A 17,539-nucleotide genomic window follows, 5' to 3' on the forward strand; every position below is an offset into this window, starting at 1 on the left:
TTTTGATATTCTCAAAACCTTGCTGCACCTTCTTAAATTAATAAACACATACAATCTGACTTCACTCCACACTTTATAAACGAAAATAAACACTTTGCAATTCTTTGAATAATGACATAGCATAATTTTAGTTAATTTGGGTTCATTACAGTACATGTTTTTTGACCAGGCTTAAGTTGGTTCCTCAGTTTTCATTAACTGGTCTTTAGCAAACAGCTGTTAAGTGATCTGTTTTCAAGTTTGAACCATATCATATGTGATGATGCACAATCCTGACCAGATGGGAAGGCCCCCTTACACTTTCATGAAAGAATGTTTAGGTCTAGGTGATATAGCTGTTTATGTTTTCTGAAGGGTCAGGGGAATTAAGGGTTGTTATTTAACCCTTTGCTTTTGTGTTCATCTAAGCTCTATAATGCACACTCGCATTTCACCATAGAGAAGCAGGCTGAAGCGGAAATGAGACGCATGGACAGCTCAGTTTCCACTTCAAGGGGAATGCTTAATTAAAAAAACTTTTAGGTTGAAAAGTAGTTTGTCTATTCTGTTCGCAAGCACCTCGGTCCTAGCTGCATCACTGTTGTGCCAATAATGACGTTAAATCAAACCCTCTCGTGTAATATTACCTAAATATAGAATATATTGATATATTGAATCCATGCTTTCTATGTATTACTTTGATCCGTTAATTCAGTGACTATTATCCCCCATACTTATTATTATTCAGTGTGCCGATGTGCTGCAATAGCAGCAATCGGCACAATGACTATTATTCCCCATAATTATTATTATTATTATTATTATTATTATTATTTTTCATCTTCCGCCACATTTTTGTCCCGCTACTAGCCACGGAGGATTGCCAACACATGCACATAAATACATCAAAACATGTGTAATGATTGGGAATGGTGTGCTATGAGTTTTCTAAGAGAAACAAATTGTTCTCTCCCCTACAGTTTTCACTCTTCATACATCATGGTTGGTCAAAATGTAGGAACATTTGTGCCGGTCGCAGACATGTAACTATGGAATCCACCTGACTTAAAATTTTGGCTGTGTTCATACCAACTGCCGATAAAAACAATGAAAAGAAATAACTGGAAGGACGCAGACGGTTCCCTTTTTGTTACCTGCTCTGTGTCGCATATATTTGACACCACAAACATAAAAACCACATCAATGCGTTTGCCAGACTCCTATCTCTTTCCATTCCATATTTCTGTCAGCATGGTGCTTGGTAGTCAGTCTGATGCACCCCTTAACACAGGAAACGTATTACCGATGAACTACATACTGTATCTGTTTGTTGGTCTTCCTGCCAGGTGCTGGAGAAATTCATGTCTCGCCTTGTCCAGAACCGGGTGATGGCACACAAAGATCTGCGGACTCTCAGCAAATACCAGATCATCCTCGCCAGGGATCAGTTCCGCAAGAACCCACCACCATGCATCAAGGCATGGAGTCTGCTCAATGAATCTTGCTGGTGCTATTGTGTCCTACACTGTGTGCTGTAGTATACAATGTTACATGATATAATATACACAGCCTTTCAGAATTAGGTAGTAGTAAAAGGTTATCAGACAACTCAAAAATATAAATGCATATATCAATAAGTTATATTATTAGTTAAATAATAGAAATGCTGTGTAAAAGAATCTACAGCTTTCTACGTATAAAACAGCCATGGTCCTTAATGAGGACAAGAGACATGTTTAAAAGATGAAGATACTGCAATGCAGATAGACAAATGGGGTCTGTTAAATTCAAGTTTGCTTGCTAACTTTGTTAGTTCATTAGCTGGCTGAAATGCTTTTGCTACTGTTACTGAGTTTATACAGTGTACAGTCGTTTTATAAAGAAAGTTATAGTTAGCTTTGGCTATGTAGCTAGCTCAAAAGGCTGGTGTTTAGTGTGTTCACCCATCAGTGTTTTCAGTTAAACGGGACCTCCAAATTTACATATCAAAGTCTGTTTACAGGTCTTGGGGAGTACTACTGCATACTGTTTTTAGAGAACTGCGCAAAATCTGATAAACTGCCTCAACTGATGTCCCCTGAGGTGACACACACACACACACAAAAACAACCCAGTCACCACTCTGAACATACCCATCTCATTATCATATCAGCGTCAGGAAAAATTGAAATGTTGCATGGTGAATATATACGGAATACGTAAATGAGTAAACGTGTGCTAAGACCGAACACTTGAACGTGAAAGATAACTACAGTAGGAGAGTGAAATAAATTACGTTTTCATTTATTTCATTAAGAAAAGTACAAAGATTTATATTTCTTTTAACATTCGATTTAAATTATTTAACTAACTATTTATTGATGCATTCAGTTATTACTTTTGCTTGTCTGATAACCTTTTACGTCTGCAGCTTCAGGGCTCCATAAAGCTGTACCCAAGGCTGTAGAAACTACAATCAAGCAGTGAGGTTGAGACTGTTTATAAATGGGTCATATTTATAAACGGTCTCAACCTCACTGCTCATTCAGTTAATTGGATTTGTACTGTATTTTCTTTTAAAGCTTTTACAGCAGTGTCTGGTATAGTTGATTTGAAAATGAATGGATTTCCTTTCCAAGTTTAGATATTCCAGATAAGCATCAACGTGTTTATATTTAGTATACACAATTTAAATACAATTTTAGAAATAGGCTAAATATAGTGTTTAAATTAATTACATTTTATTTCCAAATGACAATCATGCATTAATGTACTTTGAAATACAGTAGAAGCAGTGTAAACTAGGCCTTCTTTTTTTATTCAAATTCTTACCAGTGGTCTCCTCATGGTTTTATGGACTGACATGCTCTCCTGCTCTCTACAGGGTCCGCAGCATGGGATGCTGGAGGGCACCTTTGCCCTCTGCATCAGCCTGTACCATGGCTACGAGCTGCTGATGCAGATGGGGCTCCGATCGCTCTTCTTTTACATCCAGGGAATCATGGACGGCTCCAGAGGTCGGTCACCTGACCTCCTGGCTTTCAGTGTATTTCGTTGCCCTTCATCCACAGACACAACACCCTTTCATACCCCAGATTGATCAGTGCTCCTGGGTGTGTGACTGTACACTCGATAACGTGTCAGGTCTGTGTGTGATGTTTGATGTGTGCATTCTTCATGCTTTGTTTGATTCAGAGATGTCCAGGGCCAGAAATGAGCTGCAGAGGACCCCCACCTTAGTGGACCTTTACCGTGAGATGGAAGCAATGTTTGTGAAGCCATCTGCTGGTACCTAAGAACTTATTCATACCATATTAGTCACATTTCTGAGCCTTTCTTGTGTACTTCAATGAGGCATTATGATGTGATTTTCTTGATTTGTTTTGTGCAGCTATCAAGGTACTTTAAGATATAGCAAGGAATACACAGAGTATCTATTTGACTAACATCCACTATATTGATACTTGTAGGTCCAGATGAGCCATTCATTTACGGTCACCCCAAACTGGAGAAACTGGAGGAGGTGGTGCTGCAGCACTTCAGACAGTGGGCTGAGAGCTCAGCAGACAATAATGGTGATTTACTGCACTTATTATATATTATAAATGCAATTTTTGTTTTGTGTTAAAGCTTAAATCTAGAATTATCTTCACAGCAAAAAGAAAGCATATGGCACTGTGTTAAAGTTGTTTAACCTTGTTGCCATGCTCACATTAAAGATTCAACATTGGAGTTCAATTGTGCCGCAGTGTTTCAGATCTTCAGCTATGAAGATATTATGCATGCAGAGACAAACTGTTCTCCTCAACAAGAAAAAGCAGGAAAAGTAACCACAGTACAACATAATTCAACCTACAAGAGCTAATCATTTTAACCTAGACTTTGATGAGAATATACACTTAACATACTAGATTTGGAGAGGATAACATAACGCAGCATTCCAGCATCTGAATCAAACCGGCATAAGAAATCGGTTCATGGTTACTGAAAGAATTTGTAATTAGAGATGCAACGATAGACCGGCTGGTGACTGGAATTTGCCGGTTTTCACATGCTCGACCATGACTGGCAGGTCAGTCTGACATATGACGATTTCATGCTGGTCAATGCTACAATTAACTGACAACATAAGTTATACGAGTTACAGTTCTCAAGGACGCACGCACACACGGACGCGACAGCACAGTCTCTTTTTCCTTTCTCTCAACTTTTCCACCGTGTGTTGCGCCTACCCACTCGCGGTGTGTCCGCGCTATTCTCGCACATGTAGGGAACCTCGTGAATTAACCTGCAACATGCCAGCTGTTTGGAAATTCTTCAGCGTGTGTGCAGAAGATAACATGTTTTTAGTTGGATATTGGATGTGAAAAGAAGGAAATGGTTCTAACATTGCACTTTAGATGTGTGTGAGTTTCCCACACCAGGAGTAATTTATATAGTTTTATTTTATAGTGATCCATTATCGGTTCAAAAAATGTTCTATGTTATGTGCAAAATGTTCTATTAAAGAAAAGATAGAATGTTTTTGTATGTGCTATAAAGTGGTTAGAAAAAATGAAATCGGAATCGGCTAAAATTGGTATCGGCTGGCCTTATTCAAAGAAAATCGGAATCAGCCTAGAAAGTTGTAATCGTGCATCTCTATGTGTAATCAATATGTTTCTCTTCTGTCACATTAATATCCAGGTGCGGGTCCTCAGGAAGTAAGCACGCGTGTGATGATCTTTTCATCATTCCGTGAGAGCGTACACGAGATCGCAGCCATGTTGAACCGCCATGCTCCGCTGATAAGGGTCATGACCTTTATGGGCCAAGCCTCAGGGAAGGGAGTCAAAGGCTTCACCCAAAAGGAACAACTGGAGGTAGAGTGGCTTGTTTTATCATCAGGGGCAGATTAAAACAATAAGGTGTGGTGTATATATAGTGAGTTAAAATATATTAAAAAAGTGCCCTTGTAGTAAGAATGAATTAAGGGGTGGCCGTGGCTCAGGATGTAGAGTGCGTCATCTTTAACCACCATCGCTGTATGAATGTGTGTGTGTGAATGAGAAGCAAATTATAAAGGGCTTTGTCCGGGATGGTAGAAATGTGCTGTCTAAATGTACATGCTATATTCCAAGAACAACTTATTAAAAAGCCTACATCAAGCTCAATATTTTGCTGTGTCAACTATTTTTCAAGTTCTGATAGTTATTCACTTGAGTTTTACTATTTAAACCTTTGTTCACTTGTGTTGTAGGTGGTGTTCAGGTTCCGTCAGGGAGGCTTCAACACACTGGTGTCGACCTGTGTCGGGGAGGAGGGGCTGGATATCGGAGAGGTGGACCTCATTGTTTGCTTCGATGCACAGAAGAGTCCCATCCGCCTGGTGCAGCGGATGGGACGTACCGGACGTAAGCGGCAGGGACGAATTGTTGTCATCCTGGCTGAGGGACGCGAGGAGAGGGTGAGTGTTCGACCAAAGTGAGTTGAAATGAGCCGTGGACTCTCGAATTAAACATTTGATGAGCTACCAAATGCACATAACCCCACACAGATCCACAAAACCACCTATACTAAACTGTGTTTTCCTCAGACCTACAACCAGAGCCAGAGCAATAAGCGCAGCGTGGACAAGTCTATTGTCAGCAAAAAAAGCGCATTCCACATGTACCCCAACAGTCCCCGCATGCTGCCCGATGGGGTGAACCCCACCCTGCATAAGATGCACATAACCTGTGGGCAGTTTGACCATCGGGAGAGCAGCAGACGGTCTGTCAGGGGTCGACGGTCCCACTCTGAGGGACGGGCCTCACTCATCCACCCTCAAAACCTGAGTGAGTAATAAGGCAGGGAGAGATTTTTGTCATACAGAATGGAAACCGAGAAAACAAAGGTTTCTTGATTGGAGAAACATGGGTCTCTGATTTTGTGTGTGTCTAATGTGGTAGTTTGGCAGGGCAGTGCAACGTCGGACGGGTTTCTGAGCAGTACTGAATATTCCCTCTGGGCGTCCACCATGAGGCTGGACGAAGATGAAGCTCATCCATCCCTGAAACGATCCCATTTCATGACCCTACCAAGTGATCTACCACCTCAGGTTTCTTTCTTTCTTTTCTCGTTGTTCCTTTCTGTCTTTCTTGTGTTGGTCTGAAAAGTACCAGACAATAAAAGACAATGAAGATAAAGCTTTTGTGAGCTAGGGTTGGGATTCCCTGGAGGCCCCACAATTTGATATTATCGTGATTTAAAACATATGTTAAATATTGAAATGTATTACTTTTTTTCCAGCTTCAAATTATGTCCTCAAACATCTGTTTTATCTAAAAAGATAAATGTCGGTCTGTTCATCACTTATTGTTGCAAAATGGGATTGTCAAACTGATAAACTGACCAACACTGTCATGAAAACCTGTCATAAATGTTGTAAAAATAGTTAAATATTATATAATAAAAGATTAATACTTGCCGTCGGTGTGTCGATACAGTATTTCCACGGAAAATATCCCGATACTATGCTGTATCGATTTCCGCCCCCACCCCTATTGTGAGCCTATTTTGAGGCTAGCATACCCATCCATGCCATGAAACCCACATACAGATGTTTTTTTTAATAAGACCCTTTAATAATGGAAAAAACATTAAAAAAATAAATAACCTATTGTCTGTAGTTTACAAAGACAATGTCCTTGTACTGAGTCTACACACAAAACCGAGACGCCTGTCAGTCAAGCATTTAAATTGTAATAACTTTTAATGAAACCAATGTTTTCACATTGCCATTGGGTGAAGTTTATTTATATAAACGGACACATTGGAAGTAGTGAAATTGAATTGAGACCACAACATCTTGTAGAAAAATTTAACTGCAAATTTAGATTTTTTTTATTTATTTTTTTATGGACCTCCACAGATTTTGATATTGTTCGGAGCCATTAATGGTAATGCATCTTAGTAAAATTGTCCCGCTTTTGACATTGCATGGTGGCAGAGACTTTAGACAGATTTGCTGTAATGTCAGGTGGCTAAATCTTAACCCGAAGGTTGGAAAGTTGTGTGTATAAAAGACACTCATTTTATTCATAAAATGTAACGTGTATAAGAACCTTGTTATATTCTTCCTATGTGTCTTTTGTGAAGGGCTTAAATATATTTTTTACTATTTTACTAACGCCTTTATGATATAATGTTATGCCCCAAAGGATGAAGTTTCCAAAAGTGGACCACCGTCCAGAGAGCTATCTTTGTGGGAGTGGAGACACTGGCAGCACAAAGCACTTCCTACCAATGTTGTTGATCATTCCCTCCGCTGCCACCACTTCATTAAGGTGATGGAGCTCGTAGACGGCATGAGAGAGGAAAATGAGGTGAGAACAGGAATAACAACAAGTTATTGTATGATAATATTGCCGTGTATTATTTCTATGAGCACCAAAAGCTAATGTAGTCCTTCTCTATGGTATTGAGAAGAATGACTGAGCTTAGGTCTTTAGTTTGTCAACAGCTCAATGAGTTAATAAGATGAGCATGTAAGCACTAATTCAAAGTATATGCCAATTAATCAAAGTTCCTGGTGTTAGGCAAACCGTTCAAAAAAAAAAAGGGGCCTCAAACATATTGCGAACATTTTGCTTAGTTTTGTAAAAAGAAAGACAGTAGTCTGTTTTTATGAAAGGGAGACCAAGCTTTATAAACTCACCAGGCTGAAAGAAGTTAGCGGAGTTTCATGAGAACATAAAATTGTGGTTTGCATTGCATCACTAGATTCATTGTTTTGAGCTGGAAGGCAAATTCCTGGCATGATAAACAGGCTCTATGGTGAAATTGTGGTGTGAGTTAAAAAACGTTTTTTCTTTTTATACAACTGGGTGTTCCCCAACTGCTCCTCCTCGTGCCTTCATTCTGCCAAATTAGATTAAACCAAAAAACTGATAAAAGAATTAACATTCTCTTTTTGAAACGGCATGAGGAAATGTGAGATATGTAGATTGTAGATTGATTGACTGATTGACTTATACTGATGAGTGCCAAAATAATTTCATAGACTAGTTGTTCTCCCTCCTGTAATAAAGCTGCCAAAAGAGCAAGGCTGGATGTTCATCTCATCTGTGTTTTCTAACAGCTGAACTAATACCAGCTTTGTTCACGGTCTTAGCTGCTGGTTGGAATCAATCCTATTATTTGGTAGTTTGAATGGATCAGTTATATCAGCAGGGATGTCACTAGGATTGAAAGAAAGGGGGGGCTTAGCCCCCAGGCTATGCAAAACTTTACTTTGCAAAATCTTACTTACAAACGTTACTCTAATGTTCGCTTTTAGATACACTCACCTAAAGGATTATTAGGAACACCAAACTAATACCATGTTCGACCCTATCCTATTAATATGGGCCAACATTTCTAAAGAATGCTTCCAGCACCTTGTTGAATCAATCACACAAAGAATTAAGGCAGTTCTGAAGGCGAAAGGGATCCCCCACACCGTTACACCACCACCACCAGCAGCCTGCCCAGTGGTATCAAGGCATGAGGGATCCATGTTCTCATTCTGTTTACGCCAAATTCTGACTCTACCATCTGAATGTCTCAACAGAAATTGAGACTCATCAGACCAGGCAACATTTTTCCAGTCTTCAACTGTCCAATTTTGGTGCGCTCGTGCAAATTGTAGCCTCATTTTCCTATTTTTAGTGGCGATGAGTGGTACCCGGTGGGTTCTTCTGCTGGTGTATCCCAACCACCTCAAGGTTGTGCGTGTTGAGGCTTCACAAATGCTTTGCTGCATACCTCGGTTGTAACAAGTGGTTATTTGAGTCCAAGTTGATCTTCTATGAGCTTGAATCAGTCAGCCCATTCTCCTCTGACCTCCTAGCATCAACAAGGCCTTTTCTACCCCCCAGGACTGCTGCATACTGGATGTTTTTCCTTTTCAGACCATTCTTTGTAAACCCTAGAAATGGTTGCGCGTGAAAATCCCAGTAACTGAGCCGATTGTGAAATACTCAGACCAGCCTGTCTGGTACCAACAACCATGCCACGCTCAAAGTTGCTTAGATCACCTTTCTTTCCCATTCTGACATTCAGTTGGGAGTTCAGGAGATTGTCTAGACCTGGACCACACCCCTAAATGCATTGAAGCAACTGCCATGTGATTAGTTGATTAGACAATTGCGTTAACGAGAAATTTAACAGGTGTTCCTAATAATCCTTTAGGTCAGTGGTTCACAACCTGGGGTCCGGGGACCCCTTAGGGGGGCGGCAAAGATCACAGGGGGGCGCAAGTCTTTATCTGGTTTGAGTTTGACGTAAAAAAAATATATTTGCACATGTTAAACAAATTATGATAATACACGTATAATGTATACAAAAGTCTGTATAAAAACTATATATTTTTCTTCTTGCTTAAAACTGTAAGCAGGCTACTTAGTAGGCCAAACCTCTGGGAACTCTTAACCTGGGACCCTTGCTGTCATCAGGTCAGCTGCTAGCTGCTATCATACCCGTTTTTCCTGCCGCCACGGCATCACTATTTTATGAATGAAACATGACGGAGAAACGTAAAAGTGCTGATGACTCCTTTTGTATCAAAAAAGAAAGTAAGGCTCTATCTTAAGAGTTACCTCAACTTCGGTTTGGGGAGGGGTTGGCTCAGCTTTTCTTAGACATGAGTAGGGGGCCAAGGAAAAAATGTTGGGAACCACTGTCTTAGGTGAGTGTACATCAAAGCTGCATGGGGGGAACTTACTTAGGCCTGACTGTGCTCCTGCCATAGACAGTATATAATGGACCAACAGACCCCGTTGCTCTGGACGGAGACCAGTGAAGGCTATTAGAAGCACTTTTCCGGTGATTGCCAGCTTTACTGCGCAGCCTCCAACTGAGAGAGACAACGTAAATGTGATGTGAGCAACGTGTCTGAAAGTTGTAAGTCTTCTGGTAGCTGTGCCAAGAGAAATCTCAATCATTCCCAATCTTACAGAGACGGAGAGAGTAGGTATATGTCTGGGCACAGGCTAATAATTTCTAACTAAAATGCTAGTTAACATTAGTAATTAAACCTAAACAGCTCATGTAAGTCAAAACTGCCTGCAAGCTTATCCTGTACTATACGGTAATTCCTCTATTGTGCGACACAATCGTTAGCCTATTTTTACAAAAACGTCTGCTACGGAGCCATAACGTGAGATACAAGGTAATGGAGCCTTTTATACATTGTCGTGTTTCTTTAGAACTAAACAATGGGTAAATAGATTCTTTAAACGCTTCAGATGTAAAGTTATTCACTGTCAAGTGACGTCAAAATGAATGCTAGTCAGTGGAATGCTAACGGGAGGTGATGGCCAGGTAGCATCAAAATGGCGCCATGGGAGGTTCGAGTTCTGAAGCGAAGCTTACCCCCTTGGCTCCTGCTAAGTTATTCTTTAGGCTTAACTGCTATCCATCTGCTCGTGTAAATCCGGGATAAAGTAATACCATACCTAATTCCTCTCTCTATTAGATAAGTTACAGGTCAAAATAAGACTATTTAATTACACTAATTACTATTACTGCACAGCAGAGTGGTTGAATTAGTGTCATGTCAACATCCAAAATGTCATGTCAGTAAAACAGACAAACTGAGGTCAGTGTACCATGACAAATAGCAGTACTATAGAAAGAATAAAATAATAAATAGCCATTGTTGCATACTTTGTCTTGTAAGCTGTTGATAAGGATCCTATTTAAAGTAGCTACTGTCTGAATTTAATAACCTGATGGCAGAGGAATCAAAGTTTCGTAGATTGCTATATGTATGTATGTTTGTATGTATGTATGCTCATGTATAGCCTAGCCTACATAATAATAATAATAATAATAATAATAATAATAATAATAATAGTAATAGTAGTTTGGTTAATTTAGTTTGGTTATGCCTTAGTGCCTAGACCTGCCAACAAATGCCTGTTGTTAGAAGAAAACAAAACACCCCACACTTTTTAAGCCCTGTAGACCAGTGGTTCTCAAACTTTTTGACATCAAGGACCCCCACATCGACAGAAACTAGACCGCGGACCCCCATTTGATAAGTTTTTGTCCCAGGGTTCCCATCAGATAGGATTTTTTCTTGTAAATGTTTTATTACACAGTCTATGAAAGCCATGACCAAATTATATTGACAATCATTTTTTTCACTTTTTGCTGGGGACCCCCTGGAACCTCCTCAAGGACCACTGGGGGTCCCCGGACCGCACTTTGAGACCCATTGCTGTAGATCACTAACGTTACTGACCTCAATCAAGCCACCTCCCTCAGTTCAGCTGCCCTTCCAAACTCCTGCTTCTCTGTCTCTATCTTCCGGTATCCATCTGCTCAATGAATTAAAGGATATACCGGTACAATAGCATTAACAGTGACACTATGACATTCTTGTTTTTCAGTGACAACATTGAATGGGGACTGATATTGTTTTAAATACTAGAGATAGCAGGCTATATTAATAGCAAAGAATAGAGAGTTTCGGATAGCTTACTAGGTTAGTCATTTCTTGTATTTCACTCATTCACTTTAGCTAGACTATTGTTTTCCATAGCCAACTAAAATATCCCTTTATCTTTACCTCAAGTTAAACGTAGCTGCGATAAGACAAGGTGAAATCTGCAGCTACTTGCAACGCACCAGTCTGATACGTTTAAACAAATAAGACGAGACTGTTTATCACCTTCATAGCCATCGACTCTTTGTACTTCTGTCTAACTTTTTCTGGCTTTTTTGTAGCTGGATATATTATGTTGTTTCTAAATATGAATTTTGATGCTTACTACAGTTGCATTTTGTGTGATAAATCGGCGAAATCAACATTTTATTTCTCTGATTTATTGCTTTGTTTTAATGCTGCCTGGCGCTCTCTCTCTTCAGTCACTCTCTTACTCCCTCGTCCACATACGTGCATGCGGGCGCTCGCTGAGCCTCCGTCTCTGCCTTTTCCACCAGCTGACAGTTCATGAAATACAAATAAAACAGACTGCAGTGCACGACGACACAAACAGATGAATGGTGAAGGAAGATGGATTAAAAGTAGTGAAGGATACAGAGTGCACTGTAAAAAATATTATTATTTGGGGGGGGGTTTAGGAATATTTTGGGGTAGCTTCAACCTGCTAAAATAGGCCTAACGACGTCCCTGTATATCAGGAAGTTCATCAGATCAGAAAGTGCTCTGTGTTTGTATGGTGCAGTTTCATAAGCAATATCAGTCAGGTAATTTAGCCACCATTACGCTCTCCCAGGCCCTGTTTTCATTTTGCCAATCCCTTTCCATTATCACTTCCAAATGTTGGTTATAAGAATGTTCCAGGCCATCTGCTATTTCACAAGATTGTATGATCGATAACACCCCTGAATTTCTCCAAATCCTTGAAATTAGGTCAGAGATTATGTTAAAACTGGCTATTGGCTGAGCTAACAAGTACCTACCTTTTTCTTCCCCCATGGGGTTTTCACCATACTAATGAGCCCACCTTTAAAAACAAAACTGGATTACAGTGCGAGATGGCAGCTAATGTCTCACAGGCCTTCATGAGTGAATTCAGGTCATGAAATCCAGAGTGAACAAAAGCGGACTTTAATTCAAACATTTGATCCAAAAAAAAAAAAGGAAAAAATAAATAAATAACAAAACACTGTACAACACAAAGTCCATAAACATGAACACTAAGTAGTGCAGTGCCTGTTTCTTTTTTTTTCTTTTTTTGCCAGAAGCTATTTGGCTCGGTGTGCTCCATCATAACTCATGCTTCTTATTCTAGCAGTCTTTCTTCAGGGCATTCAGTTTAATTTCCAGCAGGTAGAGCTGCGAGCTGCAAATGTTTATGTGAAATCTCAATCTGAAAAGTACAGTGGTAAAAAGTACAATATTTTCATCTGAAATGTAGTGACGTAGAAGTACAAAGTAGCAGAAATTGAAAGAGTTCTTGAGACAGTGTACTTTGTGTACAGTGTACATTAATAATCCTATACCTGTGTCAGTCTTATTTTCATTCAAGTGAGTGCTGTTGTAGTATGTGCCAAAGTCTTTAAAGAAAATAATCCACAGCTTAACTTTCCATTAAATTAAAATCTGTTTTCTATGTCGAGGTACTGATGAGACTGAAAACAAGAAACAATTAGTTCATAATTCATTCATAATTTCCAAGAAAAATGATTGAATAAAATTAGAATAAATAAGCAAGTCTGTTTTTTTGTTGTTGTATATTTTAGTTTTTCCCCAACCCACAAAGAAGTTTTAAAGTGTTTTTTAAGTTTACCCGTTTTTTTCCTTTAATTTGACAGTTTTACTAATTTGATAAACATTAACGCTCCATTTAGTGATGATGAATTTAAAAGATTAAAGTGTGTCCTCTGTGTGTCGGATAGAGTTTGTACTCTATGGTACTGTATCCTCACTTTGTGCAAACAGACATGTTTCTATTACCACACAAGCAGCCTCTCCTCCATCCATGTTCTACACTCCTCTTTGCTCTGTGAGGATAGTGTTAGCCACGGCTTTCTTGCTTGTCCTGAATTTGCAGAGAGGCCTTCTTACCGAAAAATTAAAGCACCTTCTGAAAGTCGAAACTTTATATTTTCTTATAAATCATGCCCAAACATATCATCCTCCCCCTAATAGCCTTGCACTCAAGAAGACATTCATCTAATTTAAGCCATTTTCTGTCTGAGTGACTTCAAAACCATGCTGTGTTTGTCAATGCGCTGCCTCTTTCTCTGTGTGATGAGGAGGCGCAGGGCAGGCCGGCCTCCTCTCCTGTGATTATGTAACGCTTCTCTGAACGGTTACATAAAGCCAGGAAGCTGGAAGTAGGTTGGGCAGTGATGACCTACATGTTTAGCATGCTGGGCTGAGGAGGGGAGAGTGGGAGATCAAAGAATAAGATCCAAGAAAAAGATGACAGAAGACAAATAGAAAACAGTTAAAAGGGAATTAAAGTGACACTAAAAGGTGACACTAACTTATACTAACTTAGACTTCACATTTAGAAATGGGTTATTCACATATTGCTGATTAGCATATATGGTCGATAGTTGATGTAGTATAGTTTAAGTTTGATGGTGCTTGAGTTAGAAAGTGCAAGACACTTCCAGTATGTCACAGCATACCATGGCTTTAACATGAATGCTTTAACTTTTAATTTTGCATATATGTAACAGAGACAGGCTTCATTTACATTACATTTATTTTGTGTTATTCTCACATTTCATTCTTGACATTGTTTTTCAAGTTTCAAGTCAGCTTTATTGTCGGATGTGCTATACATGCATGACATACGGCACAAATTAAATTTCAGTCCTCTCGGACAGCCTGACTTGAGCCTGCTGGATTTGGCGAGGAGACTGTGCGGTCTCCTCCCTGATGGCACCAGGCTGAAGAGGCTGTGAGATGGGTGGGTGGGGTCACCTGCAATCCTGGTTGCTTTGCTAGTGATGCGGGTGTTACAGATGTCCGAAAGGGGGGGGAGAGAGACACCAATGATCTTCTCAGCTGCTCTCACTATGCGCTGCAGAGTCTTGCGGCAGGACATGGTGCAGGCACCGTACCACACGGTGATGCATCTTGTCAAGATGCTCTCAATGGTACCTCTGTAGAAGGTGTGCATGATGGGGGACGGGGCTCCTGCTCTTCTCAGTTTGTGCAGTAAGTACAGGTGCTGTTGGGCTTTTTTGGCCAGTGATGCCGTGTTGTGGCTCCAGGACAGGTCTTCAGAGATGTGCACACCCAGGAACTTGGTGCTGCTCAGCCTCTCCACTGCAGCACCGTTGATGGTTAGTGGAGTATGCTGGGTGTGCTCTCTCCTCAGCACACATCCAGGATCACTTGCTGACATCAGAAGTCTATTCAAAAGTACTGCATTCTCTCTCTGCCTTAAGATCATCCTTGTCATATCAGCAGCAACTGCATAGCAACTGTTGCTAAAATCCCTCTAATTAATAACGCTTGCAGTATTTGCAGTTGAGCGTCATTTGAGTTAGGGCTGCATGTGTTGTCGGTTAATCAGCATCTAAAAGAAACTCCAGGAGCTCTTGTCCTGAGTCATAGCAAGTTTGGGAAAAAAGTCATGCAGACTTATTAATGGATGATGCATTCTTTGTGCGTGTTCACGAGCATCAGATTTGATTGATTATTGTATTGCAATGAGATAATCAACAGAGATGAGTTTCCACTTTGCTGCTTCCTTCGTCATCCAGTCTGAAACCCTGTGATCCTTCCAGCCTCTACAGCTCTCTCTCTCTCTCTCTCTCTCTCTCTCTCTCTCTCTCTCTCTCTCTCTCTCTCTCTCTCTCTCTCTCTCTCTCTCTCTCCTCATTAAGTTTATTTCGGTCTCTCGATCTAGTGACTTAATCTGATCATTAATTACGTGTCAGGGGTCTAGGTTAATTCACTTGTGTATCCAGTTCTAGTCATTATTTTTCAAAGTAGAAAAACTCACTAGAAACAAGATATTTAAATTCATCTTCAAGGGAGGAACATGATAATTCATTCCCTCAGTGTCCAGCGTGACTAAAACCTTTAATACCTAAAAGCCTCTGTTCCATTTTTCATCAGGATTGTGATATTTATAGGACGTCCTGCGGCCTTGGTCTTTGTGCACATTGGACAGCGAGCAAAGCTGTGGAATACAGGAGTTTTAAGGATTTGTAAAAGATGGATTGCCATTTAAAAAAACTGATTCTTTTCTCAGATTATAGTACAATAACTGCAGTACAGTAACAATGAGAGAATGTTATGTCAGTAAATCCTTCTGGAGAGACCTGCTGTTCATTTACGGTAGCTGCGAGCTGTGGAAGCTCATAAAAGAAGTTCTGTGTAAATGTTTTTGTTGAAATACCCATTTTATCAATTTAACAGTAGATATCAAAGGAACTCAAGATGAAAGCAATAACACAAACGCTCTTATAAGAACACACTTGCATGCATACAGAATAGCCGGTGGTGGAAACCTTTGGTCCGATCATTCAGATCTCACCCCCCTCTTTCAGTTTGATGATCTGTGGACTGATTGACTGCAGGGTGTAATTATCGTCATCATTATTTCAGTTGTTAATTAAGACATTTTGGATTGTCACATAGGTGAAAAAGCACAGGTGTTACTAATAACATTACGATGCCAATGTTAAATTGTCCCAGTAAGTCATGACAGTGGGACAGCCCCACTGCTATCTCTTCAAAACTCTTTCCAATATACACTTTTTTGTATATTGCTTGAAATAGTCTTTACACCCCGACATCAATAAATAACTTATGGGCTCTGATAAAGGAGCGAAAAAGATCCGTCATCTTTAGCTACTGTAACCCAGTAAAAACGCCCCCACCAATCACTGCCTCGCAGCCCACTTGGAAAGAACCAATGAAATGCCTCCTTGCCCCGCATTGCTAACAGTTGTCATGTTTGTTTTAAAAAATTTGGTATGATAATATTAGGTGTTTGCTTACCGGTGAATAAGACATGGAAGTAAAATTGTGGTCCTTTCGCCGCTCTGCTCCGAAGCAGCGATGCAGTGGTGGTCGTGCCTGTCTATGTGGGAAGAAGCCCCGAGGACGGGGTGGTGGGGGGGGGTTAGACGGAGCCCCGAGGAGATGCTACTTTCAAATACTGCTAGCTTTTCAACATTATAGACCCTGTCCACAAAGCATACAGTATTTGTCTACCCCTGCCGTGTCTTTTGTTTTCCTTTTAGTTTGACAATTTTACTAATTTGATAAACATTAATGCTCCATTTAGTGATGATGAATTTACAAGATTAAAGTGTGCCTTATGTGTGTCCTATAGAGGTTGTACTCTATGGTACTGTATTGTCAGAGTGGTCATGAATGGTATGAAAGTCCCTTACAGTAGACATCCAAACAGACATGTTTCTATTACCACACAAGCAGCCTCTCCTCCAGCCATGTTCTACACTCCTCTTTACTCTGTGAAGATAACGTTCCACCAATGTTTTCTCAGTTAGCCTTTTAAAATTATATCCGATTAGTAAACAGAATGTGCCTTTGGAACATTGGATGAATGGTTGCCGATAATGGGCAATGTAGATATTGCATTAAAGATCAGCCACTTTCTACAACAGTCGAGAACCCTTTTGCAATTATGTAAGCACATAAGGTAATCTGAAAACTGCTGCCCTGATTAATAAAACAATGCAACTGATCTCAGCTGGTATTCTGTCTGTAATGGAGTGTAATGGAAATTTCTAAGTGACTCCAAACTTTTGACCGGTAGTATACTGTATATATGTAGGTGTAAACTGTAGTTTAAATATTTTTAAATTATGGTCAACTAAAAAGAAATTCTAAAATTCTAATTTTTCAATTGTATATGTGAATGCCAGTAAATTACATGGTCAAAAGATACAGATTTAGACTGAGATTGAGAAAAAATGAAATACATATATTATTTTTGATAATGTAATATCAAAAACTGATAAAATATAAACATAATATTATAATATATATATATATATTTTTTTGATTTCTTTATTTAAAAGGGACAGTGCACATTAATCAACATGAGTACAATGTCCAACATGTAAATGTGCCAGATTTAGCCGTACCGGCTAATTTTCATCTGCAGTC

The 17,539-nt window shown here is 39.8% G+C and overlaps 1 protein-coding gene across 1 annotated transcript in view; it reads left to right on the plus strand.

Annotated features, from left to right (window-relative positions):
• Positions 1-17,539, plus strand: part of fancm (FA complementation group M) — a 50,588-nt gene that overhangs the window by 24,102 nt on the left and 8,947 nt on the right. Inside the window, exons 5-13 of the mRNA XM_039787083.1 lie at positions 1,326-1,457; positions 2,843-2,975; positions 3,154-3,246; positions 3,429-3,533; positions 4,645-4,820; positions 5,198-5,404; positions 5,534-5,774; positions 5,889-6,037; positions 7,140-7,304. Coding sequence (XP_039643017.1) covers positions 1,326-1,457; positions 2,843-2,975; positions 3,154-3,246; positions 3,429-3,533; positions 4,645-4,820; positions 5,198-5,404; positions 5,534-5,774; positions 5,889-6,037; positions 7,140-7,304 — 1,401 coding nt within the window. The remainder of the gene's footprint in view (positions 1-1,325; positions 1,458-2,842; positions 2,976-3,153; positions 3,247-3,428; positions 3,534-4,644; positions 4,821-5,197; positions 5,405-5,533; positions 5,775-5,888; positions 6,038-7,139; positions 7,305-17,539) is intronic.

Source organism: Perca fluviatilis, chromosome 20 (assembly GCF_010015445.1).
Source record: "Perca fluviatilis chromosome 20, GENO_Pfluv_1.0, whole genome shotgun sequence".
Classification (NCBI taxonomy): domain Eukaryota; kingdom Metazoa; phylum Chordata; class Actinopteri; order Perciformes; family Percidae; genus Perca; species Perca fluviatilis.